The sequence below is a fragment of the Cucurbita pepo genome, chromosome 20 (assembly GCF_057944985.1).
Source record: "Cucurbita pepo subsp. pepo isolate OVF chromosome 20, ASM5794498v1, whole genome shotgun sequence".
NCBI classification, from domain to species: domain Eukaryota; kingdom Viridiplantae; phylum Streptophyta; class Magnoliopsida; order Cucurbitales; family Cucurbitaceae; genus Cucurbita; species Cucurbita pepo.
Window position 1 is genome coordinate 344,216 of NC_141817.1, and position 15,011 is coordinate 359,226.

General features: G+C 38.7%; 3 protein-coding genes across 5 annotated transcripts; all 3 read left to right on the plus strand.

Moving 5' to 3' along the window:
* The first annotated feature begins 185 nt into the window (after nt 1–185).
* Nucleotides 186–7,088, plus strand: LOC111782995 (protein LEO1 homolog). Of its 2 annotated transcripts, none has more exons than XM_023663860.2 (12): nt 186–504; nt 791–1,128; nt 1,702–1,819; nt 1,922–2,125; nt 2,571–2,747; nt 3,059–3,190; nt 3,731–3,910; nt 3,994–4,125; nt 4,517–4,621; nt 4,701–4,937; nt 6,086–6,245; nt 6,752–7,088. In XM_023663860.2, exons 1-11 carry the CDS (start codon nt 391–393, stop codon nt 6,218–6,220), a joined length of 1,872 nt encoding a protein of 623 aa, XP_023519628.2. In that variant the 5' UTR covers nt 186–390; the 3' UTR covers nt 6,221–6,245; nt 6,752–7,088. The 2 variants fall into 2 exon arrangements, with proteins under 2 accessions (XP_023519628.2, XP_023519627.2); XM_023663859.2 differs by having other exon boundaries at nt 6,755–7,088.
* Nucleotides 7,089–8,077: 989 nt separating this feature from the next.
* LOC111783004 (chaperone protein ClpB1) lies at nt 8,078–11,727 on the plus strand. The gene is made up of 7 exons (XM_023663869.2): nt 8,078–8,236; nt 8,361–9,529; nt 9,625–9,806; nt 9,951–10,573; nt 10,660–10,939; nt 11,025–11,222; nt 11,303–11,727. Exons 2-7 carry the CDS (start codon nt 8,380–8,382, stop codon nt 11,600–11,602), a joined length of 2,733 nt encoding a protein of 910 aa, XP_023519637.1. The 5' UTR covers nt 8,078–8,236; nt 8,361–8,379; the 3' UTR covers nt 11,603–11,727.
* A 284-nt stretch (nt 11,728–12,011) lies between these two features.
* On the plus strand, nt 12,012–15,009 carry LOC111783005 (protein CANDIDATE G PROTEIN-COUPLED RECEPTOR 2). Of its 2 annotated transcripts, none has more exons than XM_023663870.2 (6): nt 12,012–12,727; nt 13,459–13,650; nt 14,139–14,298; nt 14,390–14,492; nt 14,565–14,646; nt 14,809–15,009. In XM_023663870.2, exons 1-6 carry the CDS (start codon nt 12,350–12,352, stop codon nt 14,884–14,886), a joined length of 993 nt encoding a protein of 330 aa, XP_023519638.2. In that variant the 5' UTR covers nt 12,012–12,349; the 3' UTR covers nt 14,887–15,009. The 2 variants fall into 2 exon arrangements, with proteins under 2 accessions (XP_023519638.2, XP_023519639.2); XM_023663871.2 differs by having other exon boundaries at nt 12,016–12,634.
* The last annotated feature ends 2 nt before the right edge of the window (nt 15,010–15,011 follow it).

Genomic DNA, 15,011 nt, shown 5'->3' on the forward strand with positions numbered 1-15,011 from the left:
CATCAAATTATGTTGAGTTAATTGATTTTTGAAAGAAAATTATCTGTTATTAGATAATGTAATTTAGAATTTAAATATTATATCACGATATTAATAATAAATAATAATGGATATTTTGGTTTGGTACGTCCCTAAGCCGAAGCGCGAAGGGCACTATTAGTGCGGGAAGCCGTGCCCAAAATCTAATGGTTAAAACCTAAAAGAAGAGGAACAGAGAAGGCTAAAAGAAAATATAGGAAGAAGAAGAACAGAGAAGAAGAGGAAAAGCCAGATCCCAGTGGCCATCCCTTGTAACGACGGGCCCTTCGACCCATTCGGATTTGCAGTTTTTGGTCTTCCTTGCCTACAGAATCGCTATCAGGCACACGCAGACGACGATCACGCAGCGACATGGGGGAGGAGAAGCGGCACCAGATGATGCAGAATCTCTTTGGAGATCAATCTGAGGAGGAAGAAGAGATTGATTCTGAGCATGAGTCCAATCCGCAACCCAATTATGCCTCTGTACTTTCTTCTATCTATGTCTTTGTTGCTTTACGCCCTTATTCGGACTTTCGTTTGATAGATATGGAAGGGTAGAAATTGCTGTGTTTGTTTAGTTGTTAATTATTTGTAGGTACAATCAGCCATTATTAGGGAACATTTATGGGAATTAGTAGATATGTCGTCGTTAATTTGCGAGGGAACGGGATTACTAGGAAACGCTTATCATGTGCACTGAGTGCTCTTTGGAAATTGGTTTTGCTGGGGTATGCTGGTTTGATGTTGTTGTTCTTGCTTGGTTTTACAGGATGAAGGGGAAGGAGAGGCGGAGCCTGAAGGTGAAGGTGAAGTGGAGGGACATGGGGAGGTGGAAATGGAGAGTGAAGGTGAGTTGCAGGATGTTGATCCGGATCCTGGAGAAAGTGAGGGTGAAAGGGATCAAAGTTCTCCAGAAGTGGGTGTGGATCACCGTAGAGAAGAAGGAAGTGAAGGGAAAGAGGTGGATAGCGACGATAGGGAAGAATATGGTCAAAGAGTGGTAACAAGCAGGAGGCATGATTTAGTTGGAAGTGAATCCGAGAGGTCGGAAGAAAACCATTATATTGACAACGAAGACGAAGAGGTGGATCAAACTAGGAGTCCAAGGTAATGGGAGTTGTATTTACCCCCTCCCCTCTTCTCTTTTCATTCCTGTAACTCCCAACCTTTTGTATTATTTTCTAGAATTCTAGCCTCATTGTAACTTCTCATTGGCACCGTTTGCATACAGCAGCTCTTTCGTATTTTTGTACTCTAAACTTCCTATCATATTATTCTTTCCTCTTACTTTGTCTCCCAAATCGAAAAGGTGGGAACAACTTGCATCAAAGAAATTCATATGCAATCACTTGATTTGGTTATTATTGGAGGAATATTGTAATTACAAGACAAGGAGCCATCCAAGTTTCCTCCCGCCCTCCAACCCAGCTTTCTTTAATTTGGCTGTTTTTTTTTTTTTTTTTTTTTTCTCTACAACCAGACCGTTCGAACTGGCCCGGGATGTACATGGCCAAAGCATTTTTTGTTTTCTTTTTTAAAGGGATGCTACAAAGCAGCTGCTTCATAGATATGATCACAACTAGAAGTTGTATCATATTAAATACATCTAAGTTCTTTATTCATCAATGGACCTTAGCTACTTCTGCCAGCATTGTGAATTTGAATTTTGAACCATGACAGGGAGGAGAGGGATCACAGTTCACATCCAGTTGCTGAAATTCGCGACGTATTTGGTGACTCTGATGAGGAAGAGGAAGCAGAATATGCAGTTGAAAATGATATTAAGCAAGATTCAGCTGTGAGTAATAAATGTTCATTTTCAATGTTGAAGAATCTCTGATTGCTTCAGCTGAATGACGCTTGTGGTATAAAGATCATAAAAAGTTGAGTATTTTTTCAGAGGTCACCTATGGAAGAGGAGGAGAGCTTTGAGAAGAGTCCAAGACGAGATGATATAATTCCTGATGAAGATGCTCGGTATGATTCAGATGCTCGCTATGAATCAGAAGAGGAAAATTTTGAGGTAAAACATAAAGAGAAGCCAGTTGGGCCTCCATTGGAGCTAGAGATTCCATTACGTCCTCCTCCTGCTCGCCCAGAAAAGGTTCTCCTTTAAGCTCTATTGCATTGATTTGTCATTTGATCAAATTTTATTTCATACCACCAAAGTACCAAAATTTGCTTGCTTATCTGATGTTAAGAGTGAAATGTCACATTGCATAAAATCTTATTTTAGGTTGATTGTAGATCCTCTGCCTGTTTGTGTACTAGCAATTTAAGGATTTACTTACATGATCGAGTTGTTGATAATATATAGCTATTTTTCAGATTGTAAAAGATGGATCATAGGAGAAATTTATGAGAATGCTTTAATTTGTATGGTTAGAAATTTTGTAATCAATGACAATGAAGTATTATGTCCATGTGTGGCCATAAGCTTCCCTCCCCCCATCTATTTTTTCTTGTGCATTATTCAATTAGAAGAAGCGGAAAAGATTACCAATATTTTCATGTGATGTAAATGTGACGGCTTTTCAATCTGATTGCAGATGAACGTGATAAAAGTTTCCAATATTATGGGCTTTGATCCAAAACCATTCGATCCCAAAACATATGTGGAAGAGGATATATTTGTGGCAGATGAATCTGGAGCTAACAAACGCATACGCTTGGAAAATAACATCGTGCGTTGGAGGACTGTTAGGAAACCTGATGGCACAACAAGTGTACGTTTCCAGTTCTTATGCCATTGATTTTGCTTGATGGATTAGCATTTTAATTATTGCTGGTAGTGCATAAAGAATGGTCTTATAGAAGGTTTTGTTGTATTGTCTTTTATTATTCTTTTACTCCAAGGTCATCCCAACTGTGTGGGAGGAGTAAGAAAGCAAAGGAACAAGATGCGCACTCAGATTATATACATTTTCAGGCATTCTAAAGTTTATTCTGCTTTAAATGTCAACTGAATTGTTTTTTTTTATTTTGTCTTTCTTTAACACTACTTTGAGATTTAACACTTTTTTTTTCTGATTCGTAGTGTGAAAGCAATGCACGTTTTGTGAGGTGGTCAGATGGCAGTTTGCAACTGTTAATTGGGAATGAAGTGCTCGACATAAATGTGCAAGATGCAAAGCATGATCAAGCACACTTGTTTCTTCGGCATGGGAAGGTGATGCATCAAAACTAATTAAAATTGAAAGTAGGATTTGTAGTTCTGTTACTTTTTTTTTCTTGTTAAACTGCTTGATCTCAAGGCTCTATTTCTACTCATACCAATTTCTGGATTTGGGTCTGAAAATCATCCTCAAGTAAAGAGAATATTGCTGAAATTTGTATCTTCTTGTTGCTTCAGCGTAGTGGTTTACTAAGGTAGTTTGTGTTTGACCTGCTTTGTACAATACAGATTTAGGCATCATTGGAGGAGCTAACGTCCTGTGTACTTTGATGTGATGTTTTGATAATGTTTATATCTGCTGCATAGAAATTTTACTATTTATGTTTTTGGGCTTGGGATGTGGATATGAGTATCCATCCTTATTGCAAAAAATGAGTAAGAAAATCTACTTACATTGTTTAGCCTTTGCAACTGTTATTTTCCCATTCTAGGGTGGTTGCTAATTTGTGAACGAACAAATAAAAGGTCTTATTTTTTCCTTCTCTAGCTGTGGAAATATACTTCATGTGATGATCATCTGTTTTGTACGTGCAGGGGATTCTGCAATCACAAGGTAGACTTATGAGGAAGATGAGGTTCATTCCATCATCCCTGACATCAAATTCTCACCGCTTATTAACTGCTTTGGTTGACTCACGACATAAGAAGGTGTATAAGGTCAAGAATTGTATAACGGACATTGATCCTGAAAGGGAAAAGGAGGAAAAAGAAAGGGTAAATGGTCTAATGGTGTTTGTAGCTCTGAATCATACATAAATCGTGGTTTTCACTTGTTGTACTGTATTTTACTGTTGTAGGCTGAAAGTCAAACAATCAGGGCAAATGTGCTTCTTAATCGGAAAAAGGAAAAGGTTAACAAGAAATACACCCCTGTCATTGATAGAAGACGCCAGCTATCACCTGGGTTCTTGGAAGATGCCCTTGAGGAGGTATGCTGTTGTAATTTTCTTTCTCATTTTCTTCACATTATCTAGTACTTTTGGGATTTGGGAATGTTTTCTTGTTCCAAGGTCTAAACTGGTTCTCCTAGTATTATGTTGTCAACTCAGGGTATGTACTTTACGATTCAGGACTTGTAAATTGGGACTGCCTTCTGGTTTAAGGGTCACGAGTTGGAATCTTTTGCTTCTCCATACAACTTTAATGATTTCCTTTCAGTTATAAAATTATAGGAAGCACATCTTTCAATTCTTTTGCAAATTACTTGTTATTATCAGGTCGGGAGGAGGAGGTGGGGGGTTCTAGGTTTCTTTTGAGGGTTGGTTGTATGTGAGGGACTATTTTAGTTTTGCATGGAGATAACTTGTGATATTTGTTCAGGAAGATGAAACAGATTATATTGATGCACGTCGTTCCCGTCGCCGCTTTGAGGAAGATTTGGAAGCTGAAGCCCGAGCAGAAAAACGAATTATGAATGCGAAGAAGGTCTATTACCATGTAAATAAAATCTTGCCCGTTGATTTGTGTTAGAGTTCTAAAAAAGCAAATGGAATTTTCATCGCAGGGAACTAGAGACATCCCCCGAAAGTCATCCTTGCCCGCTTCTAAATCATCTGGGCGTCCTGTGGATTTCTCAGACAGTGAGAGGGAAGAGTCTGAGTACGAAACTGAAGGAGAAGATGATGCTCATGGGAGAGTTGAAGAACCAGAGCAGGAGTATGAGGAAGAGGGGGAAGAAGATTATGAACGTGATGAGGAGGCAGAGGTTAATGAAGTTTCTGATGTGGATGAAGAGGCTGAGGTATGATTTAATATTTCTATTCTTGAGATTTGATTAATATAAGGAAATATACAGTAAGGGGAGGAAAGCACCAATCCTCGTGAGTTGCAAGAAAGCCTTCCGACTGGCCCAAACATTAAAGGTTTAATAGTTACAATAGTATATCAAGTTATCAAGTGTTCACTTAGAAGCATCAACAAGAATTATTCTATGAAGAAAAGAAAGTTGGTTTCTGTCTTTTTCCTAAATTTGGTGATTTCCCTTACAAATTTGGTGGACCATCGATTAGAGTGTGAGAAATTTCTAATTAGATTTAGCTACATTTTTTTTTTTTTTTTTTTTTTTTTTTTGCCTCCTAAAACAGAACTTTTCATTGAAGAAATGAAAAGAGACTAATGCTCATAAGTTATAAACAAGGGAGTAATTCTTGATCTTGAAAGGGTACAAGTGAGGAGAGAATGAATATTGGCTTTTACCTTAGACTTGAGGAGAGCACCAACAGAACGAGGAGAAAGAAAGTTCTAGAAGGAGACTGCTTGTTGGCAGTGAATCGAGATGTCTTGAGATTAATGCTGTGCTTACATACAAAGAATGCAGCTACTTGGAGAAAGAGCCATAGAAGGATTTCTTCCTTGAATCTCTTATCTGAGGTGTTGATGCTCTCTAATAAAACTTCCCAGATGAATTTTTTGGCCTTTTGGGGGGATATTTATCCTTCCAGTCCATGGGGCAAAGATCAAAGTTTAGAGCCTTTGTAGGAGAGTGAAAGATCTTGAAGGAGGAAGCTGCAATTGATGAAGCTTGATGGTCATTTTAAATCTGAAACAGACCCACCCTCACTGTGCTTGTTGGCAATGAGGAAAAGCTACTTCTGAAATTATTCATCTTTCAAATTCCTTCTAATGTTAAGGCTCTAAAAAGACACGATTCTATTGTGTAAAAGTGTCGTGCCATGATACTAAATAGCTATTTTCCTCTGAAGACAAGACCTTCACGGCCCTTGCGATCTGTTGCCTTGGATAAATTGGGAAACCACTACATATAACTTCCAATCGGTGTTTATATCCATGAATTTAGTGCAAAATCCTCAAAACCACCTGAACCTTCATATAAACTCTATTTGCCATCCTTCCACTGTTTGTGATAAAATTTTCCCCTTCTAATTGCAGGAGCCCAAGCATAAGGTTAGAGATTATGGAGGCAGTCACAAGCGCAAGGGGATTGAGTCTGATGAGGAGTCTCCTCCAAGAAAAGTTGCAACCCATCGTAGGATGGCCGTAGTTTATGACAGCGATGACGAGTGAAAACTTGCTTCATATGAGATAACTAGTGAGTATTTTCACCACCTTTTTATGCTAGTTATGGTGGAAACTGGAACAATTCGCTTGATTTTACGTGCAATTGGAAGATAGTGATTCATTACTTCGTTTTTGGTTTGTAGCGTGCTTTTTTTTTCTTTTTTACTTTGAGGGTATATTTGAGTCGTTTATCTCTTCGGTATAAACTTGCTTGTCGAACATATGGTCAGTGTCATCTGTTCAGATTCTTTTAGGATCATTTGTCTTAAGTTTCATAACCATCAATGTTCCCATTTCTAAAGTCGAAAATGTTTCAGCCTCAGACCAGTCAGGGGCGTGAAACGGGTCATTACTGCGAGGGCGAATTCATTGTTAATGAATAGTTATAATGGTCGATATAAAGTTCTGCTATTAGGAGAAGTATCATTTTTTACCGATGAACTTGATAGACGGAGTCTTTTGTGCTTTACATAGAGCTGCGTGTTTGGGTTGCTTCATTTGTTCTGAAAAGGGTATCTCATTTACATTTCTAATTAGCAGCGGCTGAGGCACGGTGGATGATAATGCAATGTCGCATTCTATTCTGAGCAACACAAAACTGCGGAAGAAGTGGGGACGAAAGAAAGCATCAGCTGAACTGCGGCAGATCCCGAAAGATAGGTACTGTTATGGGGCTTTAGTTATTAATCCCACATCTGTAAATTGGTTACATGAGATTACGCTGTGAAAATGGCGTTTTCTTCTTGGAATAAGTTTCTCTGTGCCAAAGAACCCACTATCGCAATGAAAAAAAAAAAAATGATTTTGATATTCCATTTCCCCTCTATATAGTATTAACACTGTTGTTTTAATGAAATTCAGTCTCTCATGCCTCTGTTCTTAGTGTTTTTGGTGTATTCGAATTGCATAAGTAGTAGTAGATGATAGTTGATAGCGAGGGGGTCCTAGTCATTTCTGGAATGGAGGTGAATGTGAGCTTAAACTAATGGAACATTCCAGTATCTTCCATTACCAAAAATAATATATTATTAGAAATATTAAAACACTAAATACATATAACACGTGATGCTTAAGTTATAACTAAATATTCATAGATTATATAATTAAATTTATCCACATAAAAAAAAAAAAAAAGTACTAACAATAAAATAGAGTATCCACTATTTATTGTATAGACGGAAAATAAACATTTTTTAAAAAATAAATAATTAATGAATATTTGATATTGATTGATTAATTTTCTTTTTTTCAATTTTATAATTTAAGAGATCGAATAGACCGATTATTTTATATCAACTAACCAAGGCCATTTTATTATAATATTTTTTTTTATAAAGTTTCCAATGTCTAAGCTTTCAATTTTATTATATTGCATAAAAACTTAGATAGATATCATAATCTTAACCTTATGTTAACAAAATTGTTGTAATTTTTATCATCTAAATTTTTATTTGAAAATTTGTTAAAAAGAGTGAATCTACAACGTATGTGTATGGTATAATAGTAAGGGACAAATTGTATAATTACAAAACTTAAATTTAAGCTGAATTTGATATAATTGACCTAATGTCAGTAATTTAAAAGTTTTTAGAGTAAAAATGGGTATTTTTAAAGAAAAAAAAATTAAAATTTTAAATAAAATAAAAGGAAGAAGAAGATAATAATAATAAACTACTTTCTTAATACTTTTTATCACATATTATATAACAAAAATATTTTACGATCAAAACAATAACAGTTTGTTTTTTCTTAAGAACAGAAAAAAAGAAAAAAAGAAAAAAAGAAAAAAAAAAAGAATAAGTTGCGGGATGTATGCGTGGCATTGTGAATAGTTTCTGGTAAAATCTCAGGAAGTCTAGCTCCTTCCAGATGCCTCCATTTTCATTCCATAAGAACACCATGCCTCCACCGTTTTTCTGCAATCTTGTTCCATTTCTCTGCATAAACATTCTTACACTACATTTCGATAATCGTAATCGGATTTCTCTTTGATACCACAAACGTCTGTTCTTTGGATTGAAGGTATGCCCATCACTTCTTCTTTCATGTCAATTAATCGTTTCCGTCTTTACTCAATGTGGTTGTTCTTGGTCTTGTTGTTGTTTTTTGTTCTTGTTGTTAATCTTTCATCTTTCTTTTTGTATAGATTATTTTTGTTGGCGGATATGAATCCTGATAAATTCACCCACAAGACTAACGAGGCACTTGCCGGAGCTCATGAATTGGCATTGAATTCCGGCCATGCTCAACTGACACCGCTCCATTTGGCGGTTGCTTTAATTTCTGATCCGAGTGGGATCTTGAGCCAAGCAATTGCTAGTTCCGGCGGCGACAATGCCCAAAAAGAAGTGGACACGGTTTTCAAGCGGGCGTTGAAGAAGCTCCCATCTCAGTCCCCTGCACCTGATGTAGTACCGGCGAGTACGACTCTGATTAAGGTAATCCGAAGGGCACAAGCAGCGCAAAAATCACGAGGAGACACGCATTTAGCTGTCGATCAATTAGTTCTTGGTCTTCTTGAGGATTCTCAGATTGGGGATTTGCTTAAAGAAGCTGGTGTCACCACTGCGAAAGTTAAGTCCGAGGTCGAGAAACTCCGTGGAAAAGAAGGGAAGAAAGTGGAGAGTGCATCTGGAGACTCAACATTTCAGGCACTCAAAACCTATGGGCGAGACCTGGTAGAACAAGCGGGGAAACTCGACCCAGTTATTGGCCGGGACGAGGAAATTCGTAGAGTGGTGAGGATTTTATCGAGAAGAACTAAGAACAATCCAGTTCTTATTGGGGAGCCTGGCGTTGGTAAAACTGCAGTGGTTGAAGGATTAGCGCAGAGAATCGTAAGAGGAGATGTACCAAGTAATCTGGCTGATGTGAGGCTCATAGCTTTGGATATGGGCGCTTTGGTTGCGGGGGCTAAGTACAGGGGAGAATTTGAAGAGAGGTTGAAGGCTGTATTGAAGGAAGTTGAAGATGCTGAAGGGAAGGTCATATTGTTTATTGATGAGATTCATCTTGTTCTTGGTGCTGGAAGAACTGAAGGGTCTATGGATGCTGCTAACCTCTTCAAACCTATGCTGGCTAGAGGGCAGCTTCGTTGCATTGGGGCAACTACCCTTGAAGAGTACAGAAAGTACGTAGAGAAGGATGCGGCATTTGAGAGGCGGTTCCAACAGGTTTATGTGGCTGAACCGAGCGTGCCTGACACTATCAGCATCCTGCGAGGCCTGAAAGAGAGATATGAAGGCCACCATGGTGTTAGGATACAAGATCGAGCTCTTGTCGTCGCCGCGCAGCTTTCAAGTCGATATATCACTGGTTTGTATCTCTTTTCCTTCAGTTCATATCAATCGCTTAACGCTGTTCATAATGATCATAAAGATATTGATGTTGATTTGGATTACATTGTACAGGACGGCACCTTCCTGATAAGGCTATTGATTTAGTTGATGAAGCTTGTGCTAATGTGAGGGTCCAGCTTGATAGCCAGCCTGAAGAGATTGACAACTTGGAGAGGAAGCGAATGCAGCTTGAAGTTGAACTTCATGCTCTTGAGAAGGAGAAGGATAAAGCTAGTAAAGCTCGTCTTGTTGAAGTGAGTGTTTCTTCTAGGAATCGTTCTTTGATTATTTTAGTCATGGTTGATTTTGAGCATGAGCTTTTGGCCTTTCCCAAAAGGCGTCATACCATTGTTACTTGTGGGTATGCAGTTGCTGACATAGAATTGGCTTTGCTGTAGGTGAGGAGAGAGCTTGACGATTTGAGGGATAAGCTTCAGCCTTTGTTGATGAAATATCGCAAGGAGAAGGAAAGAATCGATGAGATTAGAAGACTGAAGCAGAAGAGGGAGGAGCTACAAATAGCTTTGCAAGAGGCTGAAAGAAGATACGATTTGGCAAGGGCTGCTGATTTGCGATATGGAGCCATCCAGGAAATAGAATCTGCATTAGCACGGATTGAAGGGAACACTGATGAGAATCTAATGTTAACCGAAACCGTCGGACCTGAACAAGTTGCGGAAGTTGTGAGCCGGTGGACTGGAATACCTGTCACGAGGCTTGGCCAGAATGACAAAGAGAGGCTGGTTGGGCTTGCTGAAAGATTGCACAAGAGAGTTGTGGGACAGAACCAAGCAGTGGATGCTGTGGCCGAGGCTGTGCTACGATCAAGAGCTGGATTGGGGAGGCCACAGCAGCCAACTGGGTCGTTCCTGTTTCTGGGTCCAACCGGTGTTGGCAAAACTGAGCTTGCCAAGGCGCTTGCCGAGCAACTCTTTGATGATGAAAACCTCCTGGTGAGAATCGACATGTCTGAATATATGGAACAGCACTCAGTTTCACGCCTCATTGGTGCTCCTCCTGGGTATGTATTCTTCACCATATGTAACAAATTGTCTGTATTTTCTTGGCTTTGTGGCACGAAATCTCAATGGTGGTTGTGTTTTTCAGGTATGTTGGGCATGAGGAAGGAGGGCAACTCACAGAGGCTGTAAGGCGGAGGCCTTACAGTGTTGTTCTATTTGATGAAGTGGAGAAAGCTCACGTCTCTGTGTTCAACACTCTTCTCCAAGTTTTAGACGATGGAAGGCTGACGGATGGCCAAGGTCGCACTGTGGATTTCAGAAACACAGTCATTATCATGACCTCTAACATTGGAGCTGAATATCTCCTTTCTGGGCTGATGGGGAAGTGCACAATGCAAGTTGCTCGTGATCGAGTTATGGAAGGGGTCCGAAAAACATAACATTTGTTCGTTGTCTCTGTCCACAAATCTTCATATTACAATATGGCTAATGCTTGCTTTTTTCTTTCAGGTGCGGAAACACTTCAGGCCAGAGCTGCTTAATCGCTTGGATGAAATCGTTGTATTTGATCCTCTCTCGCACGACCAGCTGAGGAAAGTTGCCAGATTGCAAATGAAAGATGTTGCAGCTCGCCTGGCTGAGAGGGGCGTTGCCTTGGGTGTTACCGATGCCGCTCTTGATTATGTCTTGGCAGAGAGCTACGATCCAGTAAGTATTGATGGAGAAAATGAACATACAGCTTACATTTTGTCTCGACAGAAATTCTAAGACTATGTTGATTCTTTCAGGTGTATGGCGCGAGACCGATAAGAAGATGGCTGGAGAAGAGGGTGGTGACGGAGCTTTCGAGAATGTTGATCAAAGAAGAAATCGACGAGAATTCAACTGTGTTCATTGATGCAGCAGCAGATGGGGATGGCTTGTCGTACAGAGTGGAGAAGAATGGTGGATTTGTTGATGCAGCAACTGGCAAAAAGTCTGATGTTTTGATTCAAATCAACAACGCCGTCCCAAGAAGCGAGGCTGCTCAGACTGTGAAGAAGATGAAGATTCAAGAAATTGATGAAGAAGATGAGATGGAAGAGTAAATCAAATTCAAATTTTCTAAGATGTTCATATTCTGAGTTTGCATCTGAATCTGAGTTCGTGTACAAATATGTACTTAGTTTTCCCGGAAAGTTCCAAGTAAATAAAAAATTTCCTGTTTTTTTCCCCTGTTGAACAGATCATCTGTGGACTCCGATCTGCTGTTTTTGCTTTGAGTTCAAAGAACCCAATCTTTATCCCGAAATCTTAAGAGCTACGTTCATCACGAGATTCTATGTTTAGGTTGGCTTCTACGTTAACCTATAATTAATTAATTAATTAATTAACTAATGTATTTAAAAGTTTAAAATAATTTTGAATTTGATAATATTTTCTTTGGTTCGTCGTAACTTTATAGGTTGCAAAATATGGAAATGATTAAGATGTTAATTTAGATATAAAGTAAAATTAGAACATAATTTTCACGCGTTGATGTTTTGAAGAAATCAGAACATAATTTTCACGCGTTGATGTTTTGAAGTAATCAGAAGTGGGAGGTGTTCTATGTTCGGAACTTTCATCTTCTTACATTGATTAGTTATTGCACTCGTTTTCCATCGGATTACAGCCTCCAGGTTTGTTGGGGTTCTAATTGGGGGATCGTCTTCTTTGCAATTCCGATCGTTTGCTTCTTAATTTCCCTCTTTCCTTCCCTCGCTATCCAAATCCATCCATGTTTCATTTCTCTGTGTATCGCATCATCCCGGTTCCCTAGGTCACGAACTTGCCTAATTTCGCTGCTTCCAGAAATGGGGACGATTCTCCAAGCTGTTTACAGTGTCTCAGACCCTTTGTCGCCGATTGGGACACCGGACGACCGGGGATTCACTGCCGTCACTTCCGCCTCCGATTGCCATGGAATGTGGTATAGTGCTCTCTTGGTTGCGCCGTCGGTTTTGTTCGTGATCTATTTGGCGACTAGCGCCATCAAAAACATGAAGAGGTTTTTCGTCGGTCGGTCGTTTATAATGATTTCGTATTATGCCCTTCTCTGGATCGCTACGCTCCTAAATCTTGCTTGGTGCTCTCTTCAGGTTAGTTTCTTGTTTTTTGGATTATTTTCGTCGTGTGGAGGATTTCAAACAAGTGAAGTTTTCTTTGAATCAATGAGCTCTCTTGCACCGACGGTGAAGTATTATTATTACTGGGAATAATTGTTTTTGTGTTGGACACCTGCACATAATAATTCGTTTCTGTAATCAGAGAGAGGATCATGCCTGTTCTTCTTCTTCTTTTTCTTCTTCTTCTTCTTCGTGTCTTGACTTCTTTTGTTCTTTTCATTTCTGCAAAATGATGTAAAATTTTCGTTATAGAAAGTTAGTGTTTGTTTGAGAGCTGTGGGAAAACAGTTCTAGATTGTGAGAACCAGAACATGGGAAGATTGCTTTTGATTGAAACTTGTTCTCTTCTGATTTCTTTTCTTTTGGAATATATGATTTATTGGAGTATTTTGAGTTGTTCTTCTCCCTAAAATCAAGATTGTAGGATAGGGATTGCACAAAAGTCTTCTCTCTACACACTTGCCCTGTTAGCTTTTGAATGAATTTTATAAACAAAAACAGAAAGCTGCTCGTAGCTCCCAAATAGCCCTACGAGTCCCATTGTTTTCAGACTTGGAACTACTCTTTGATATATTCTGAAGTTCATGAGATTGACGGTGCTACTAGTGTATGCAAGTGCCTCTTTTCTGTATCAGAATTTGGCATATTGCCTGTGCAAGCCATATTATATCTTACATTTTATTGTGCTGTATTATCCCTCCAGTTTTAATTTTGCACATCTTTACCATTGGTTATTCAATTTCTAAGATGGATATGCTTTTTGTTAATTTGTGCTGTTTAAATTCTTTGAAAAGCAGGCATGGAAATGCTCTCCTGGGAAGGAGGTTCTTTGGAATATTTTGTCTTTGTTCACATCATCTGGAATGTTGTTTCTGGAAATTAGTCTGGTAGCCTTCTTACTCAAAGGAAATTATTCAGGTGGGATGGAAGCAATGTTCCACAATCTTATTATCTCGGGAACTCTAGTTGGTGTCGATGTGCTTCTTAAGGTAATATATGAATGTACTTCGAGGTTTGTGTCTGTGTCATGGTTGTTTTTTCTCTTATTTGATAGCACAATATATGCAACTTTATAACCAAGATCTCAATTAGTGGACACTGAAGGTGATAGAAAAAAGCAAATGTTCATCTTATCTCTTTTCTTCATCCTCTGTGTCGTTGTTTGACATTTCTGTTGTATGTTCTTGATAATGACTTTGTGTGTAAAGGTCCCTATTTGGATGATTTGTAGAAAAGAAATCAAAAGATTGTTTAGGGTGGTAGCTATATTGGAATGGATATATGGCCTGTGGATGTGATCGCTGATGGTAACTACGATTTTTTTTTTTTTTGTTGCCACTGACTGAAATGGCTCCTGTGGACTCCTTGATTTTTACTAGCTCCTTTGAGTATTATCCATCAAATTCGATTGGAAGTATAGTTTAGATTTTGTTTTTGTTTAGTTTGTTCTAAGCTTACCAAATGAACTTCTGTTCAGGTCGTATACGTGTTCGGGTTTGGCATCCCACTGTTCATCAGGGTTGGTAGTTCACACCGGGCAAAGTGGGGTGTATGGACTATCCACAAGTTGTTGCCAACTGCAGCATATGGCTTCATATTGTTTGTTCATTTCTCAAAATGGAGAGATAAGCTACCACGTTAGCACATATACATTTCTCAGTCGCTATTTATATATACCCATGTTCATCAAATTAACAGCGAATTCTGTTGTCATTTTGTTGTTTACAGCCAGACCGTCATTCTATAATTACATCGCTGTGATGTTTTTTGTTAGCGCTTTAGCATTTTTCGCCAGTGCGCTTGCTGCATTTGGAGTTGAGTTTGGCATCTGGTAATTCTGCTTCCTTTATATCATCTAACGAGTAACTGTTCATATTCTCAGTAATATTAACTTATTCTGTAGGTTGTACAATTTCACACTTATCAGCTACCATTCTATGTATCTTCCGTTCCTGTATGCGACGTTTCTGGCAGATTTTTTCCAGGTGAAATCCGTTTATTCGTCATCTAAAGTTCATCTTACGATTTTTTAGTACAAACGTGGAGTTTGAAAATTTGAACCTCAGTAACACTACGCCCGTGTAGGCTAAAGCATATCCGTTCTTAACTTACTGGATGCAAAGGATTAATTATTTTCATTTCTTCAGGAGGAAGACTTCCTTTTGGAGAATGCGTACTATTCAGAGATGAGAGATGCAGGATTCTTTGATTCAGAGTGGGATTAGCCTCTTGACAAAACCCATATTTGCATGCTTGTATGGTTAATATTTTACACACGATGTAAATAAACGTAAACGAAAAATACTCATTAGCAGTAAGTAAAGCTGTGATCGATATTCTTATCTCAATC